The sequence below is a fragment of the Anthonomus grandis genome, chromosome 1 (assembly GCF_022605725.1).
Source record: "Anthonomus grandis grandis chromosome 1, icAntGran1.3, whole genome shotgun sequence".
NCBI classification, from domain to species: domain Eukaryota; kingdom Metazoa; phylum Arthropoda; class Insecta; order Coleoptera; family Curculionidae; genus Anthonomus; species Anthonomus grandis.
The window spans coordinates 32,707,708-32,722,714 of record NC_065546.1 but is presented as its reverse complement, the minus strand read 5'-3'; the positions used below and the strand labels follow the sequence as shown (position 1 = coordinate 32,722,714).

At 33.2% G+C, this 15,007-nt stretch overlaps 1 protein-coding gene and 1 long non-coding RNA gene across 3 annotated transcripts; both read right to left on the bottom strand.

The window, feature by feature from the left end:
• Window positions 1-246: 246 nt before the first annotated feature.
• On the bottom strand, window positions 247-12,972 carry LOC126739839 (uncharacterized). 2 transcript variants are annotated; one of them, XM_050445665.1, is made up of 5 exons: window positions 12,669-12,972; window positions 12,194-12,471; window positions 11,919-12,137; window positions 652-891; window positions 247-594 (listed from the first exon to the last, which is right to left on the bottom strand). In XM_050445665.1, exons 1-5 carry the CDS (start codon window positions 12,716-12,718, stop codon window positions 434-436), a joined length of 948 nt encoding a protein of 315 aa, XP_050301622.1. In that variant the 5' UTR covers window positions 12,719-12,972; the 3' UTR covers window positions 247-433. The 2 variants fall into 2 exon arrangements, with proteins under 2 accessions (XP_050301622.1, XP_050301615.1); XM_050445658.1 differs by having other exon boundaries at window positions 12,194-12,484; window positions 12,669-12,968.
• LOC126739917 (uncharacterized) lies at window positions 10,225-11,665 on the bottom strand. The gene is made up of 3 exons (XR_007661732.1): window positions 11,559-11,665; window positions 11,371-11,448; window positions 10,225-11,311 (listed from the first exon to the last, which is right to left on the bottom strand). It is a non-coding gene; the product is annotated as an uncharacterized LOC126739917 (long non-coding RNA).
• Window positions 12,973-15,007: the final 2,035 nt, after the last annotated feature.

Genomic DNA, 15,007 nt, shown 5'->3' with positions numbered 1-15,007 from the left:
TAAACTTGCATCCACATAGTCTCGAAGCTGCAAGATGGCATAATTGCGGCGGGACAATCTATTGCACACAGATTAAAATCGATGGACTCGGGAATTTTTTTCGTTTTAAAATTATTTTTTTCAAACGATCCATTTTATTTTTATTGAATTTATCATGAATCAGCTACTTTACGGATGCACTGTGTATGAACGGTTTTAGCAACGTTATACAGCTTGTTTCAAACAACTTCATAATTAAAAGTCGCATTACAAATGATAATCCTGCTATATTCATAGTTTATTAACAATTAATTTGAAACATGACTAGAATTTAATATTTACACCTTCATACTAAAAACAGTAATACGTCATAATAAATTACAAATCATGACAATCCTTATATGTCTGGTCCCAATTACACACAAATAAATACTAACAAACTTAGAAAAAATATTTAAGCATTTATTTTAACATACACCTTCGGCCGTTGAAACACTTTTATACCTCCGTCGATCCGTTTTAGTTCCTCCTCGATTTCCATCTTTCGTTTCCTCATTTTTAAAGTATCATTCCTCACCGGCATCATGTTCAATTCCTGAATTCGATCGGCATAGCCTACAACATTTAAAAACGAGTATAATATTACCGTCACTAAGGCTTACATTCCCTCACTTTGCCTTAACACCCTCAGAGTCTCCTTCCTCTCCTCCTCCGGCAGCAACACATGCCCCGGAGGACACTCCGCGTCCTGTTCCCCCAAAGAGGCATCGTCCTTCCGGTCGCGCAGGTATTTAGGCACGACCCCCCGTTGGTAATTCGCAGGTGCCTGCGCCAGAACTTTCACCGGGCTCTGTTTCACCGTCTTCGGCTTAATGTTCTTATTTTCCCTAATGAAATCTTTATCCTCCATCGCTAAAATAAAAACAGAACTTTAATCAATGTCAGTTTTATACGATATTGTTCAGATTTAATTTTATACCCAGAGGAGAGTTCCGTAAAAAGTTTTGCTGTAAGTAGCCAAGTTCACTTTATTTATTTATTTATTATTATTATACGGGACCAGTCCCATTACAAAAAAGAATAATACAACAAAATAATTCATTTATAATCTAACCACAATAATAAACTATTAAATTCTAACAGAATTAACAACCATATTAACCATTTAATTGTCATTAAAGCTGCGGACTTTCTGAGAAACGATCCAGGGGTCTTGTACATCTCTGCTCGCGTATCTTGGGTCATCAGGTGCATTTGGTTTGAATTGTTTAAATTGTTTTTTTATTGCTTAAACTGTTCTTTTTAAGTTGTTTTTTATTTTTTTTTAATTTCAATTCTTTATTGTTTAATTAAATTATTTATTTTTTATTGTAATGATACACGTGCTGCAACTCCGTCCCTGGACAGGTCAAATGACCTGCAATTCCTCAAAAAGTTGCCTCACCACCTATAATTTAAAACCCAAAAGTTTCATTCAAATCGCTATAAGCGTTTTTAATACAGAGGTAAAAAAACGATTTTTCTTTTAATTTCAACACCCTGTATTTTGAAAACGGTGCTCGTCCGACCATCGGTGTCCTATCTCAAACTACTTCTTTATGGCTCCTGTATATACTCTAGCATTTTTGACCATTTAAAAGGGGACACCCTGTATATGATCAGGAATTCTCATATTTAGCTTAAAAAAATATAAAATCGAATAAACCCATTCCAAGGCTAAGCAGCTGTTCATGTAAAATGGTGACTAAACCATTGAATCATAATCGAGCAAAGAAACTCCAAGTGAGAAATAAACTCTCTTGCAGGTCTCCAGTGAGAAATCCGTACCTACACTTGCGAAGCACAAAGCCGACAACCCTGGACGATTTTAAGATTATATTATTAATGTGTGTATAAAAGGTTAGTTGTTCATCAAACCATATTTCAAGGTCCTTTACTGTGCTGCAGTACTGAATATTATGATCAGCAACACTATAAGATGAATCATTCCTCTTATTTCCTTTAAAAAAATTATTAACCATTATTAATCAGTTGTAAAACAGTGAACAACTTAAATTTACAACACACTTTATATTTCTTTTAAATCTTCATCTTTTCACTCGTGTATATACGACAAAAGTATAAAATATAATATAAATAAATCCATGCTATTCAGTTTATTATTTAGTCTAATGTAAGTAACGCCATCTAGATAATATGTACAATGTAACACATGTTCCATTGTTTCTATTTCTGTTGGTTATTTGCTGTGTGCGGTTAACGATTACTACTTAGAATAAAAGTTGTCAGTTCTATTCTAAATACTTAGCAAGCGTGTCGTTTTATTTCGATCCACAAACCCGTTTTTCAACATTCTGTTCATGCATCAAAAACAATCAGATCAGGATTCACAATATTCAATTAAAAATAAAACCTCTATCAAAACTAAAAATCATTAGGCACTATAATAATTAAAAAACTTATTGTCATAAGAATAAAAAGCATTTGCTACCAAAATTATTTTTGTACACTTAAACTTAACCGCAGGCAATTCTCTAAAATTTACTGGTAGGGCATTAAAATATTTAATAGCCCAATATCCCTGACTATCACATCTTTTCAGACTTCAATATACCGGTACTTAATTTTCTCTGACCTGATTTTTATAATCTGTAAGTCTGGTAATAAGTCTTTGTAAAAACTGAGATAATCATAATAATAATAATAATAATAATAATATCATTTATTGCCAACAAAATGATCTCTTATAAAAAAGCAACGTCAAAACCATTATAGTACTGTGTGTGATACAATTTAATAACATAACAAATATATATAATGCTTACTTTCACGCTTAACATAATTAAAACTTAGTAACAAAATTTCAAATATGCTAAAAAAGATAAAATACAAACGCACAGTTAAGATACATCAACCAGACACCTAATAGGTAATAAAAGAGGTTTATTTATCCATAGAAATAAAAGAAAAAATACAAGGAATAGTACCAATACCAATGCATTCACGTACCGTAATATCTACCACATATTAAAACTATAGAGACATTCTTCTTCAAGGACTTTCATTGCTTCTAAACATTTTGACACTGTTTATTTCTCTAATGCACTGTGATAAAGAGCCTTAGGCTTTTACCGCCCTGAAATTAAGCACTCTTTCAAAAAAAGCTGAATGATGTAGAGGAATGCGTAAGTGACCACAACCTCTCGTAATCATTGACATTTCCTCTGATTAGTGTTGTGTGTGTTGTTGACAGACATAACCAATGCCAAAAAATATAAAGATGGAGCAGTCAAAACCCCCAGTTTATTAAAATATGGCGTACAGCTAGTGCTGTACGCCATACATACGCAACTACTTGCTGAAACACCAAAAACACATCTACCGATGCGATTCTGTGCTCTAAAAACACCCATAGCTTCAATAGACGACCCCCCCAAATACAATTCCATAGTTCAATATTGATTGAATGCAAGACACATAGTATAATTTAAAAGGGTATCAGTGAATAAATTGTATCGAGCTTGCGGACCAGAGCATAGTTACTGTTTAGTATGGAGATTAGTGTCTTGCAATGCTGACTCCAAGTTAGCAATGGATCAACATGCATCCCGAGAAACTTAAAGGAGTCCACTATTAGAACTGTTTTATTGACTCCCTTGACATTCATGAGATTGGACTTGTAAGACGTGGGTTTATTTTACTTATTATATTTTATCTGGTTTTTGTCGATCATCAAAAATTAATAAAAAAAGAAAACGATAACCGATCGGAATGTTAAGGGCTGACATGTAAAGATAAGGACGATTTGTGAAAATCTTTAAGTTTTATGGTTTTAAGAGGTTTTTGGAGATAACAAAATAAACAGAAATAACACTTACTAGTACCACTTACTGTGCTAGTACTTATGCGGGTAAAAAGGTCACTTCGGAGAAAGTTATAATGTATGGGAATGTTGGTATTTACAAGTTCTCAAAAACATAGGCGATGACAGATGTTATGGGATATTTCTAATATGATCCTTTTTAGAATTCAGTTCGACGGTCAGTTTACTTGAAAACAGTCGCGCAGCAGTGCCCACTTGTTCTCCCGTAACTTTTCTCTAGTGTTGTGGTTAGTGCCTTTATTGAACTATCAAACCTGTCAAATTACAAAGGTGAGAGTTTTCACTGAGCATTGTTTTACCTTATGTTTTTCCCATTATTTAAATCATTATCAGTATAAAAAAAGTTATATTTAAATGTGCATCCTTCCGTGCTAGGTGTAGTGACCTGATACCTTGGTACGTAAAACAACGTTAGCTAGTGTAAGTAGGTATGTGGCACTAGTGCAACCCAGAGTGTTTTGGCACCTGGGATTATTTTGTAGACTGTGTAATTGGCCATTACATCAGTGTGTTGTTTTGTGGAGTGCTTGCTAGCACTATCCCATCAACTCAATTTCTAATGCTGGACATCAGGTTTTGTTCTGCCTGGATTGGAGAACAACTATTTAACAAGGTCTACTGATGTCTATAATTTGAAGGATGTTAATCTTATTGATAGTTTTATGGTATTGTGTACAGGTGCTATAAATCTGAAATGGCCTTGTGTAAGCGTATTTTACTTTTATTTAACAATCACAATAACTAGGGTAAAATATTTGCTCACAGGTACCTTTTACTTTTTAGGTATGTAGTATCATGTCATATCAATGATCTCGAATCCTGACGTAAGCAATACATCTATCATTCTGTCTTCTTACACGTTCCAAATATACACCACAAGTTACTTTAAGTACATTTATCGTTTTGCTACAGTTTAAAAGTTTACTGATTACAAGTTTATTGTTGTAATACATCCTGACAAGATGTTGTACATAAATTAAAATCAAATAAAAATAACTGGAAGTATTATATTACGCCCTCTTAAGAATTTGGGGCCTGACAGATTTTATTAAAGTGTATGATTGCAGTTTTATAGACTAGGGAATCCAATCCCGCAATACAGGATCCTCCAAGTTTCTGCGGGATCTGCGGGAATCAATATTAAAATTCCGTATTCGATAACAAAACTACAAACGTCTTTTAAAACGCCCCAGAAAGTAAAAAAACCACTCACAAATAATTGCGGACTTAGTCGTACATCTGTTATATATGAATTGCATTACTGCACGGATTTAAATCCAAGGGAAATCCCCGAGCGCCGACGCTTCGTCGCCCGGGATTACTATTGGATTGACTATTGGAAATAAGTCAAACAAATAGGTTAGTTTACTTTCCGATTTATGTGTGTGCGTATGTGCGTAAGTGGAAAGCGTTTAACTAGTGACTGGAAACGATTTCTTCAGTTAAATAAATTACGTATTACATCGAATGTAAACTAATAATCGCTAAAATGAGTGTCAGTGTGGTTTATAAAGAGAATAAAGGCTCAAGTTTAGTTTGGAAACATTTCTTAAAATCTGAAGATGGTTTTACAGCTAAATGTAAGTTATACCCAAGCATTATTAAAATCTCTGCTCGTTCTACCAAAGGTCTACACACCCACTTACAAACGAAGCATAATATGAATTTAAAATCCAAGAATAACAGCGAGAGTGATGTTATTGACATTGACATTGATAGTGCCGTGCCAGTATTGCCAGTAGCTCGAAGAGTTCCTTTACTAGTTCTACCCTTATTTATAAGCACTCAGGCTCAGATGACATTAGTTCTTCTATGCTACTTCTACTGCTCTTCTATGGAAGAACTCGAGGCTCTATAAAAATCCAAACAGCGATTCACAATAACATTTGATGACTGGTCATCCTTAAGAAATCGGCGCTATTTAAATCTCAATCTGCATGCTTATAACGCTGGATCCGTTAGTCTTCGGAACTTAGGACTAGTGAGAATCCTCGGTAGCTTTCCTGCCGAATCATGTGTAAGAGAAATTAAAAAAAAAAACTGAAGGAGTTCGGCATCCACCTTGAACGAGATATTGTCGCAGCAACGACAGATGGTGCTGCAGTCATGAAGAAAGTGGGCAGATTGTTATCAGTACATCATCAACTGTGCTATGCTCATGAACTGCAGCTAGCTGTTTGCGACGTACTTTACAAAAAAACACATTAAGAGGAAGAATATCTACAAGAAAAGAGTGGATCAGATTTAACTTGTAGTAGCAAGCCTGACAACAGTGACAGCGAGGATGAAGAACAGTGCTACTTCCTTTCCGTAGATCAAGAATTTCCAGAGGTAGATTTACTACCAAGTTACAGGAAAAAAAAAATTTCTCAACTTAAAATAAACTTAAATAATATATTTGTTTCAGGATGCTGATTCAGAAAGTACGACAAATTGTAAAATATTTTAGTTCAAAATCTCCCATGAGAAATGACTTATTGCTAAAATTATATTAAAGGAAAATTTGGCAGAGAATTGCAAATAGTCAAAGATTGTAAAACACGTTGGAGCAGCCTTGCAGCAATGATTTCAAGGTTCAACCTCATCAGAGAGTGTTTATTTAAAGCTCTCATTGATCTTAAAATTACATCATCTTCATATTCATTTACTGAGTATGAATGTAATACGTTGACAGATATTGAACGTGCATTAGAACCAGTTAAGCTGGCTGTAAGCGTTTTGTGCCGCGAAGATGCAACACTAGTTACTGCTGAAACTAGACTGCGATTCATGATCAGCAAATTGGAAAGTCATCATAATTCTGCACTGAGTAAAGAAATGGCTAAACCTTTACGTTCTAGGATAAAAGAGCGCCGTTCATCACTGACAAGTATGTTACTGTATTTGGAAAATCCAGGCAAATATCTGGAATTTCTGGAACAAAAGTCAGCATCTACCAACGGTCAAGAAGATACATTTTTACTTCATAGCAAATCAAGACTACGAACAGAAATAAAGAGTTTGATTGAAAGTCTTTAGAAGGCCAAACCAAAGCCCAGACCACTTATGTTGAGGAGGATGAAGAGGATAATATACCTTGAAAAAAAATAAAAATATAAATGAAATGACCCTGTTTGAATGCGGAGGAAATAGGGGTATATACTGGGAAGCTGTTTACAACTGTGTAAAGTCTATTCCGTCGACAAGTGTCGAAGCTGAGCGTGCGTTTTCAGCTGCAGGATATATTTGCAATAAACTAAGATCAAACTTAAAAGATGATACCTTGGATATGTTATCTTTTCTCCGAAAATAGTTCCAAAATCAATGTGACAAGTGACCTTTAAACTAAGTACTTGAACCACTAACTAATGTATTTTGTATATGAAATAAACATTTTTTGCATCTACTATAGTTTGTTTATAATTGCATAAGACATAAGACCTTTTCTTAGCAATTAGCATTGTTTAATAGGTTTATTACAAAAACTTATATATGTATATTGGGCGTGTCTAGCCGTTTGTCTGCTTCTAAATCCCTAAAATGCGGCGTTCCCCAGGGTTCAGTGTTGGGACCACTGTTATTTTTACTGTATGTGGATGACTTGAATTCATTGAAACTGCAGGGCAAGGTGGTTCAGTTTGCTGATGATACCACCATACTATGGAGCCATAAAAATTCTGATTATATTAAGACTTGTATCCTTGAAGACCTTCAGATTTTATCAGGGTGGTGTGCTTCCAACAGGCTCGTGTTTAATGTAAGAAAGACGTCTATTATGGGGTTTAAGTGCGATGTTCAGGGTCTGATGTTTGACGAAAATTCCCTTTTGCAGAATAAAGAGTGCTGCAAGTTCCTAGGAATTACCATTGATGGTCGCCTTCGGTTTGAAGATCATAATTTACATTTAGCTGGGAAATTATCTACTGGATGTTTTGCAGTAAGAATGGCAAAACAAGAGCTGGGAGGGGTGGTTGCACGTTCAGTGTATTTTTCACTTATTGAATCTCATATTCGGTATGGCTTGGCTTTTTGGGGTTTAACCAATAAGGGGCTATTTAACATTGTCTTTGTTATTCAAAAAAAAGCAGTTAGATACCTGTGTTCTGCTAAGTTAAGAGATTCTTGCAAACCCCTCTTCATTTCTGAAAAAATCCTAACTCTTTTTTCACTCTTTATCTTAGAAACAGCTGCTCTTATTCACAAAATTCCTAAACTACCCTCTGACACTGGCCATTTGACTCATCGTGTAAATGATGTTCCCCTACCTATTTCTACGTCTTCCCTTACCAAAAACTCTTACTTATGTAAATTAATTTACATAAGTAAAAAAATTTACAATCATGTTCCTCTATGTGTTAGACATATATCGGATGTTAAGAAATTTTTTCCTTCTTTTTTTCTTCTCTAGTTTTGTCAACGAGTTTACCTTTATTTAGTAATTGTTGAAAATTGATTTCTTAGAATTTTCATTGATAAGCTCAAATTTCACACACACATGAATATGCTTGCCTATTCTATGCTTATATAAAAATTAACATTGAGGTGCTTTGCTGTCAGGATCTGTATTCAGGAACTTGGTCCAAGGATTGGCAAACATAGTTTATTATTCATTATTTCAACTGCATCTCCGGTACAGTATTGCATTCTGGGGATACTCTAGCAGTTATATTCTTCAAATGTTGTTTATTATCCAAAAAAAAATAAATTCCAGGGTTTCCAGTCGTCTGCTTTTCGTCCAAGAAGAAATATTAACTCTTCCATGTCTATTCATTCTCGAGACTGCTTGCTTGATCTATAAGTACCAAAGTTTAAATTCACAATTCCCAGTATCCAAGCAGAAAACAATTTCTCTGCCTTCCCCAGCCTACCTCAACCTTAATAAAAAAGTTGATATTTTTTGACAGTATTAATATATATAATCATCTTCGCATCTTGATTAAAAACTCCCTATCCCTAAGAATGTTCAAAAGAGAGTTGAGAAGGTTGTTGATTGCAAAGGCCTACTATTTTCTCAGCAATTTTTTTTTAATTCCCTGTGATTTGGGATTGTGAATACTGTGTAGTGCAGCTTTTTAAATTTGTGGTTTGTAACTATGCATCTTTTAGAACTTTATTGTGATGTGTCTAATTTTAACATATTTTAATCTATTTTTATGTGTTTTAGGCTTATTTCAATTAGTAAATTAACTGTATCATGTTTTGTTGTTTAAGTAATTTTTTTTTTATTCTAATTATAAATTGTATTTTATGTTTTGTTTATGACATTTTATGTATGTTAAAACAATAAGAAAAAGAAAAAAGAATTTTAAGACCACATGAGAATTTGGTAGGCAGATTCATCAAGAGTTAAAATATTGCCTGATGATCTGTTGAATTTATAAATATTGTGGGAAAATTGGTTTGGAAAGTGAGTTTAGGCTGTTTCTTGTAGGCAAAACATTAAAGTGTTGACTAAACATATGTACAATTTTGGAGGGGTTACTTATTGTTGTAATATCAGACTTAATAATTATTATATTAGTTCGAGATTTTAATATGTAATATATATTATAATAGAAAATTAAATTTTATACAGGGTGTAACATAAGTGATGACTTTAATTTTAAGGGGTGATTCCTTGTCATATTTTAAGTAAAAAAGTTCATATAAACATATGTCCGGAAATGCTTCGTTTTCGAGATACAGGGTGTTAAACTTTTTTTTTTACATCGATTTTTTATTAATATTTCATAGACGCATTTACTGAATTTGTTGAAATCTTTACATTTTGTTAGTAACTTTATAAAGTGACTTATTACCTTATAAGGTACCTTTTGGAATTCTCACATCTGGCCTAGAAATGTGGCGTGCCCACGGGCTAAGTCGGATGATTTTTTTGTAAAAAAAAATATCGCCCGGTACATTTTTTGTATGTATGATATTTCTTTTAAATAAAGCATCTAAAAATGAAACTTTTTTGTCTCTTAAATTTTTTGCGTATAAAATAGAATTTTTTGTTTTGTTTAGAAATAATGAATATCTCAGCACGTCTCGGGCCTCCATAAAAGAAAAATAAAATGCTTTAAAATTAACTGACAAATTACCAGCATGTTTATTATTTAACAACTAAGAAAAAACCTTAAATAATTTTTTTTGCAAAACGCATACTTGACCGAAAACAAAAATTAATAAGATGCTATTTTTGATGTTTAAATTTTAATGCAATGGCGTCGCAAATGGTTATCTATTTAAAATTTATTTGTTGTTTGTGTACACCACCATTTTTTTGTACAAATTTAGGCAATTAAAAAAGCGAAGGCTTAATTTTTGTGAAAAATAATAAAAACTTACTTTTAGTTTTAAATATCATCAAAATTTTATTAAATCAAACGCTCGAAATGAGAACCACGATGTCAATACAAGCACGCAATCTTCTTCCCATCGACAGGCGCACACGTTCGAAAATTCCTGGTGTGTTGCGTATGACATTAGAAGAGTTTACAATCCGGTTTCTCAAATCGTTTTCATCCACAACTGGCGTCGCATAAACAAGCGATTTCAGATATCCCCAAAAGAAATAGTCCAGAGGATTCAGGTCTGGAGATCGTGCTGGCCATAGGTGAGGTCCCCCCGACCTATCTATTGCTGAGCAAAAGTATCATTTAGATAGTTTCGAGCGACAAGACTAAAATGAGCAGGTGCACCGTCGTGCATAAACCACATGGTATTTCTTGTTGCTAGTGGTACGTCTTCTAATAAATCTGGCAATATTTCTTCTAAAAATTGTCTACAAGTATCACTATTCAGCCTAGGAGGGAGAAAGTGCGGTCTGATAAGATGATCACCGATAATTCCGGCCCAAACATTCACGGAAAACTGCTGTTGAAATCTACCTTCTCCAATGGCATGGGGATTTTCAAAGTCCCAAAGATGGGTATTATGGAAGTTTCTGATGGCTTCCCGTGAAAAACAGGCCTCATCTGTGAAAAGAATTTTAGCCGTAAAATTTGGATTCTGGGCAGTTTTTTTAAGAAACCACTGGCAAAACTCTAATCGTGCAGGAAAATCTGTTGGCAACAGTGCTTGCACCAGCTGAATGTGGAATGGATAAAGTAAATTTGTGTGCAAAACCCTCCAAACACTTTTGTGGCTGATGTTAAACTGTAACGATAATCTTCGCGTGCTAGTTGACGGATCGTCTTCCACTGCTTGCAGAATTGCTTCCTCTAGTTGTGGCGTCATTATTACCCTCGGTCTACTAACGCGCTCATCATGAGTATTGACAGATCCAGTCTCACACAGACAGGCATGGAGTCTTATGAAAGTTCTTTCTGCTGGAATTGGTCTATAGGGAAAGCGTTCATGATAAATTCGACGGGCTTCTGCACCATTTCCATCTGCAAGGCCATAAATGAAATGCATTTGAGCTAATTCGGCGTTATTCATAGTTATCTGCACAGTAAAACACATTCAACTAACAGTACCCAGTACCTGGTAAATGTTAATGTAAGACATAGGAATGTTCTTATCAGAGAAATTTTTATACATACCTGCATAAATATGTAGTATTCCCAATAAAATCAATTTTGAAGCATTTTAGGGTTTTTTTTATGGAGGCCCGAGATGTGCTAAAATATGGTTTTTAAAATTTATTTCTAAACGAAGCAAGATACAAAAAAAAATTAAGAGACAAAAAACTTTCATTTTTAGATGCTTTATTTAAAAAAAATATACTTACAAAAAATGTACCGGGCGATATTTTTTTTACAAAAAAAATCATCCCGACTTAGCCTGTGGGCACGCCCCTGAAATTTCTAGGCCAGATGTGAGAATTCCAAAAGGTACCTGTGACTAACAAAATGTAAAGATTTCAACAAATTCGGTAAATGCGTTTATGAGATATTAATAAAAAATCGATTTAAAAAAAAAAGTTTAACACCCTGTATCTCGAAAACGAAGCGTTTCCGGACATATGTTTATATGAACTTTTTTACTTAAAAAATGACCCCTTAAAATTAATGTCATCACTTATGTTACACCCTGTATAGATGGTAGTTTCATCTCTATACATAAATAATTAATGAACCTAATTACTTACAAATTGTGTCCAGATCTTTTATAATATCATTCACGGGATCTCCCTGTCCTCCCCTATGAGACTTCAATAGTCCAGGGCTAGGGTACTTGATTACACCAGTGTCATATAATTTTGAAATATCTTCTTCTCTTTCAGTTTGCATGGCCCTATGGGTAATTCTGCTGTCATCTGAGCTGTGTGCTGAGGTGTTTTGAGTATCTTTTTTTGTAAGAGCTTTAACTAAAACAAAATAAAATAATTATTAATTTTTTTTTAACACTGTACAAATCTCATACTTTTTGTTTTCATGATAGGATTTTTTATGGTAAAAGTGTTCCGCGCCTTAGTCGCAAACTTATCAGGGCCTTGGGAACTGCTGTCAGACTTGCCCAACTGTTTGACACTTTTACTTATATCACTTTCTTTTGATTTAATAATTTTTGGTGCAACTGGTTTGGTTTCGCTCTTGTATTTTTCAAACAATGGGTCTTTTCGAGAATGGATTGCCCCTGCTTCCTGAAGAATACCCTGCATCTGCTTGATCGACTTGACATTTTCTTTAATAAAATTTCGCCTGTAAACAGTTTCTGAAATTAAAATGGTCGATAAGTATAATAGGGTATTAAATTATTAAATATTTTATAGATAGATGCTTATCTTTGTTCTTGTAGATTTACTAGAAATTGTGTTTTCTTTTCTCAAACACAATCCCATAAGAGTCTTTGTTTAATCTTCATTATGCCTTAAAGGGGTAGATGGTTGGGTACTTACTTGGCTCTGGGAAAATGCCCCTCAAAGTTGTAGAATGCATATTGGTTCATTGGTCTCCAAAATTTGGTAATGCAATATATTCAATTATGACATATTTTCACGAATATCTATTCTATTGACGTTTTAGTGCCAGGCATGGTTACCTTAATACCTTCAAAATATACCTTAAGCACCTGGTTAATATAGGGCCACTCGGGAAAAAAAATCACATTTTGGAGCTTTCTATGGGTAAATAATTCATCGCAACTGATAAAATGTGTTATATAACGCGGAGGGACATTAATAAATTATTTTATTAAATCTTTCGGCACTGGTGACAATCAAAACAAAAGAAATGTAAATATAAACAAACATCTAACCTCAATTTTCAACGGATGTCAACTTTGACAAGAGTAGAGAGCGTTCGAAGTCAGGCACAGAAGCGCCATCTCTTACATTTTTATTTTTAAATTTTTGGTGGGAAAATACGAATTTTTCTACGTTTCAAAAGGTTTTTTACTAAAAAAACGGGAGAAAACCCTCTTGGTTAATTCATATCAGTATTATAAATTTGTTGTTAGAATTAATTAATGTTGGTGTATACTGTACAATGGGTTATTTCATTTTGTAAATACAATAGAACAATATCTGTTGAAATAAACCCTTTTAAAAAAAAATTAAAATTTTTGGTGGGAAATTACGAATTTTTCTATGTTTAAAAAGGTTTTTTACTAAAAAAAAAGGGGAAAAACCCTCTTGGTCAATTCATGTCAGTATTATAAATTTGTTGTTAATTAAAAAGAATTAATTAATGTTTTCCAATTTGTGTATACATAATTCATTATTACGTACATATATAATTTATTAAAGGTTGTATACTCTACAATATAAGCTAATTCATTTTGCAAATACAATAGAACAATATCGGTTCAAATAAACCCGTCAATAAAATAATGTAAATAAATTAAATCTTTATATTGTGGTTTAATTTTTATGATATACACGTCGCATAATTTTTTTTTTAATATAGAAACAATTGAAAGAACATGATAAGATTTGTCAACATTTTGTAAAGATGACAAAATCTAAAAATAATCAAATTTATGTATGAAATAAAAAATTAATTATGAAAGACACGCTTATGTCAATACTTTATGTCAATATGTGTAATAAATAGAGTGGTTTATGCAAACATTTTCATGACTTCAAATTTCAATGTTATTATTATTTTACTTGTGATACATATTGTTGACTTTAATTATTCTAAAAAATAATAAAAAAGCAGTGGCGAAGCGTGAACTTTTTTTTCGGGTAGACAAACAATAAAAATCGTTAATTAGAAAAAAATGTGTATTCAATATTATTCACTTTAATGAAATACAGAATGAAAGCGCATGAAATATTAACTCAAAAAATTATGTAGTGATATAAAAAAGAAATAAATAATTACTACTAGCATAAAAAGATAGATAGATAAAAATAAATACTACCTACAAAAAAACACAACTAAAATACAATTGCCAATATCGAACAGTCGTTCATAAATAACCACTAAAAAAACCATACTATATACTATAAACCAAAACTATATACACCCAAAAATAAAAATACTAATTATTAAATTACTATAGCACGCGCCCCCACCAAATGCAGACAAAACTGAAGATGTATTGCGGCCGACCAGATCAAGCGTGTCCATAAATAATAACCCTCAACAGCATAATAAAATAAGCTGGTCGACTTCGATAGACAAAAGCTCGAATGTCTTCCCCGCGAGTACATTTTGCAGTGTTGCCAGGTCTGGTGAAATTTCACCAGATCTGGTGATTTTATGATGAACCTGGTGATTGGTGAAAAACTTTTTGTAAAATGGCAATTTCTGGTGATTTTTAAAATTTCATCAACTTTGAATATTTTCAACGGTTTTTGAAACCTGTCGAAAAGCAAATAGATTCAAACACAGAAAAGCCTGGCACTAGTTCCTCTGCCGGTTCTATCTACTTCCGCTTTGGACTCATCTAATTCTAATTTATTAGACACCAATGATGCAGAAGAGACTCCACAGAAAAAAAATGCTATGTTCACAAATTTAATTCAACTTGGGAGCAACATAATCGCAAGCATTGGATTTAGAAAAGTACTCTAGGTAACACTTATTTTAAATGTAAAGTTTGGGACAAGGATTTTATTGGCGGCATTGGGGCAGTAAAAAAACACACTTCAAAAAAACATGAAACAAACCTTCTTAGTTTAAAAAACCATTCCGATTTGCATAAGAACTTGTTTTTTCGAACTAATGAAAAAATTGTTAATCGAAATAAAATAAGAATAGCGGGCATTATTACAGAACACAATATTCC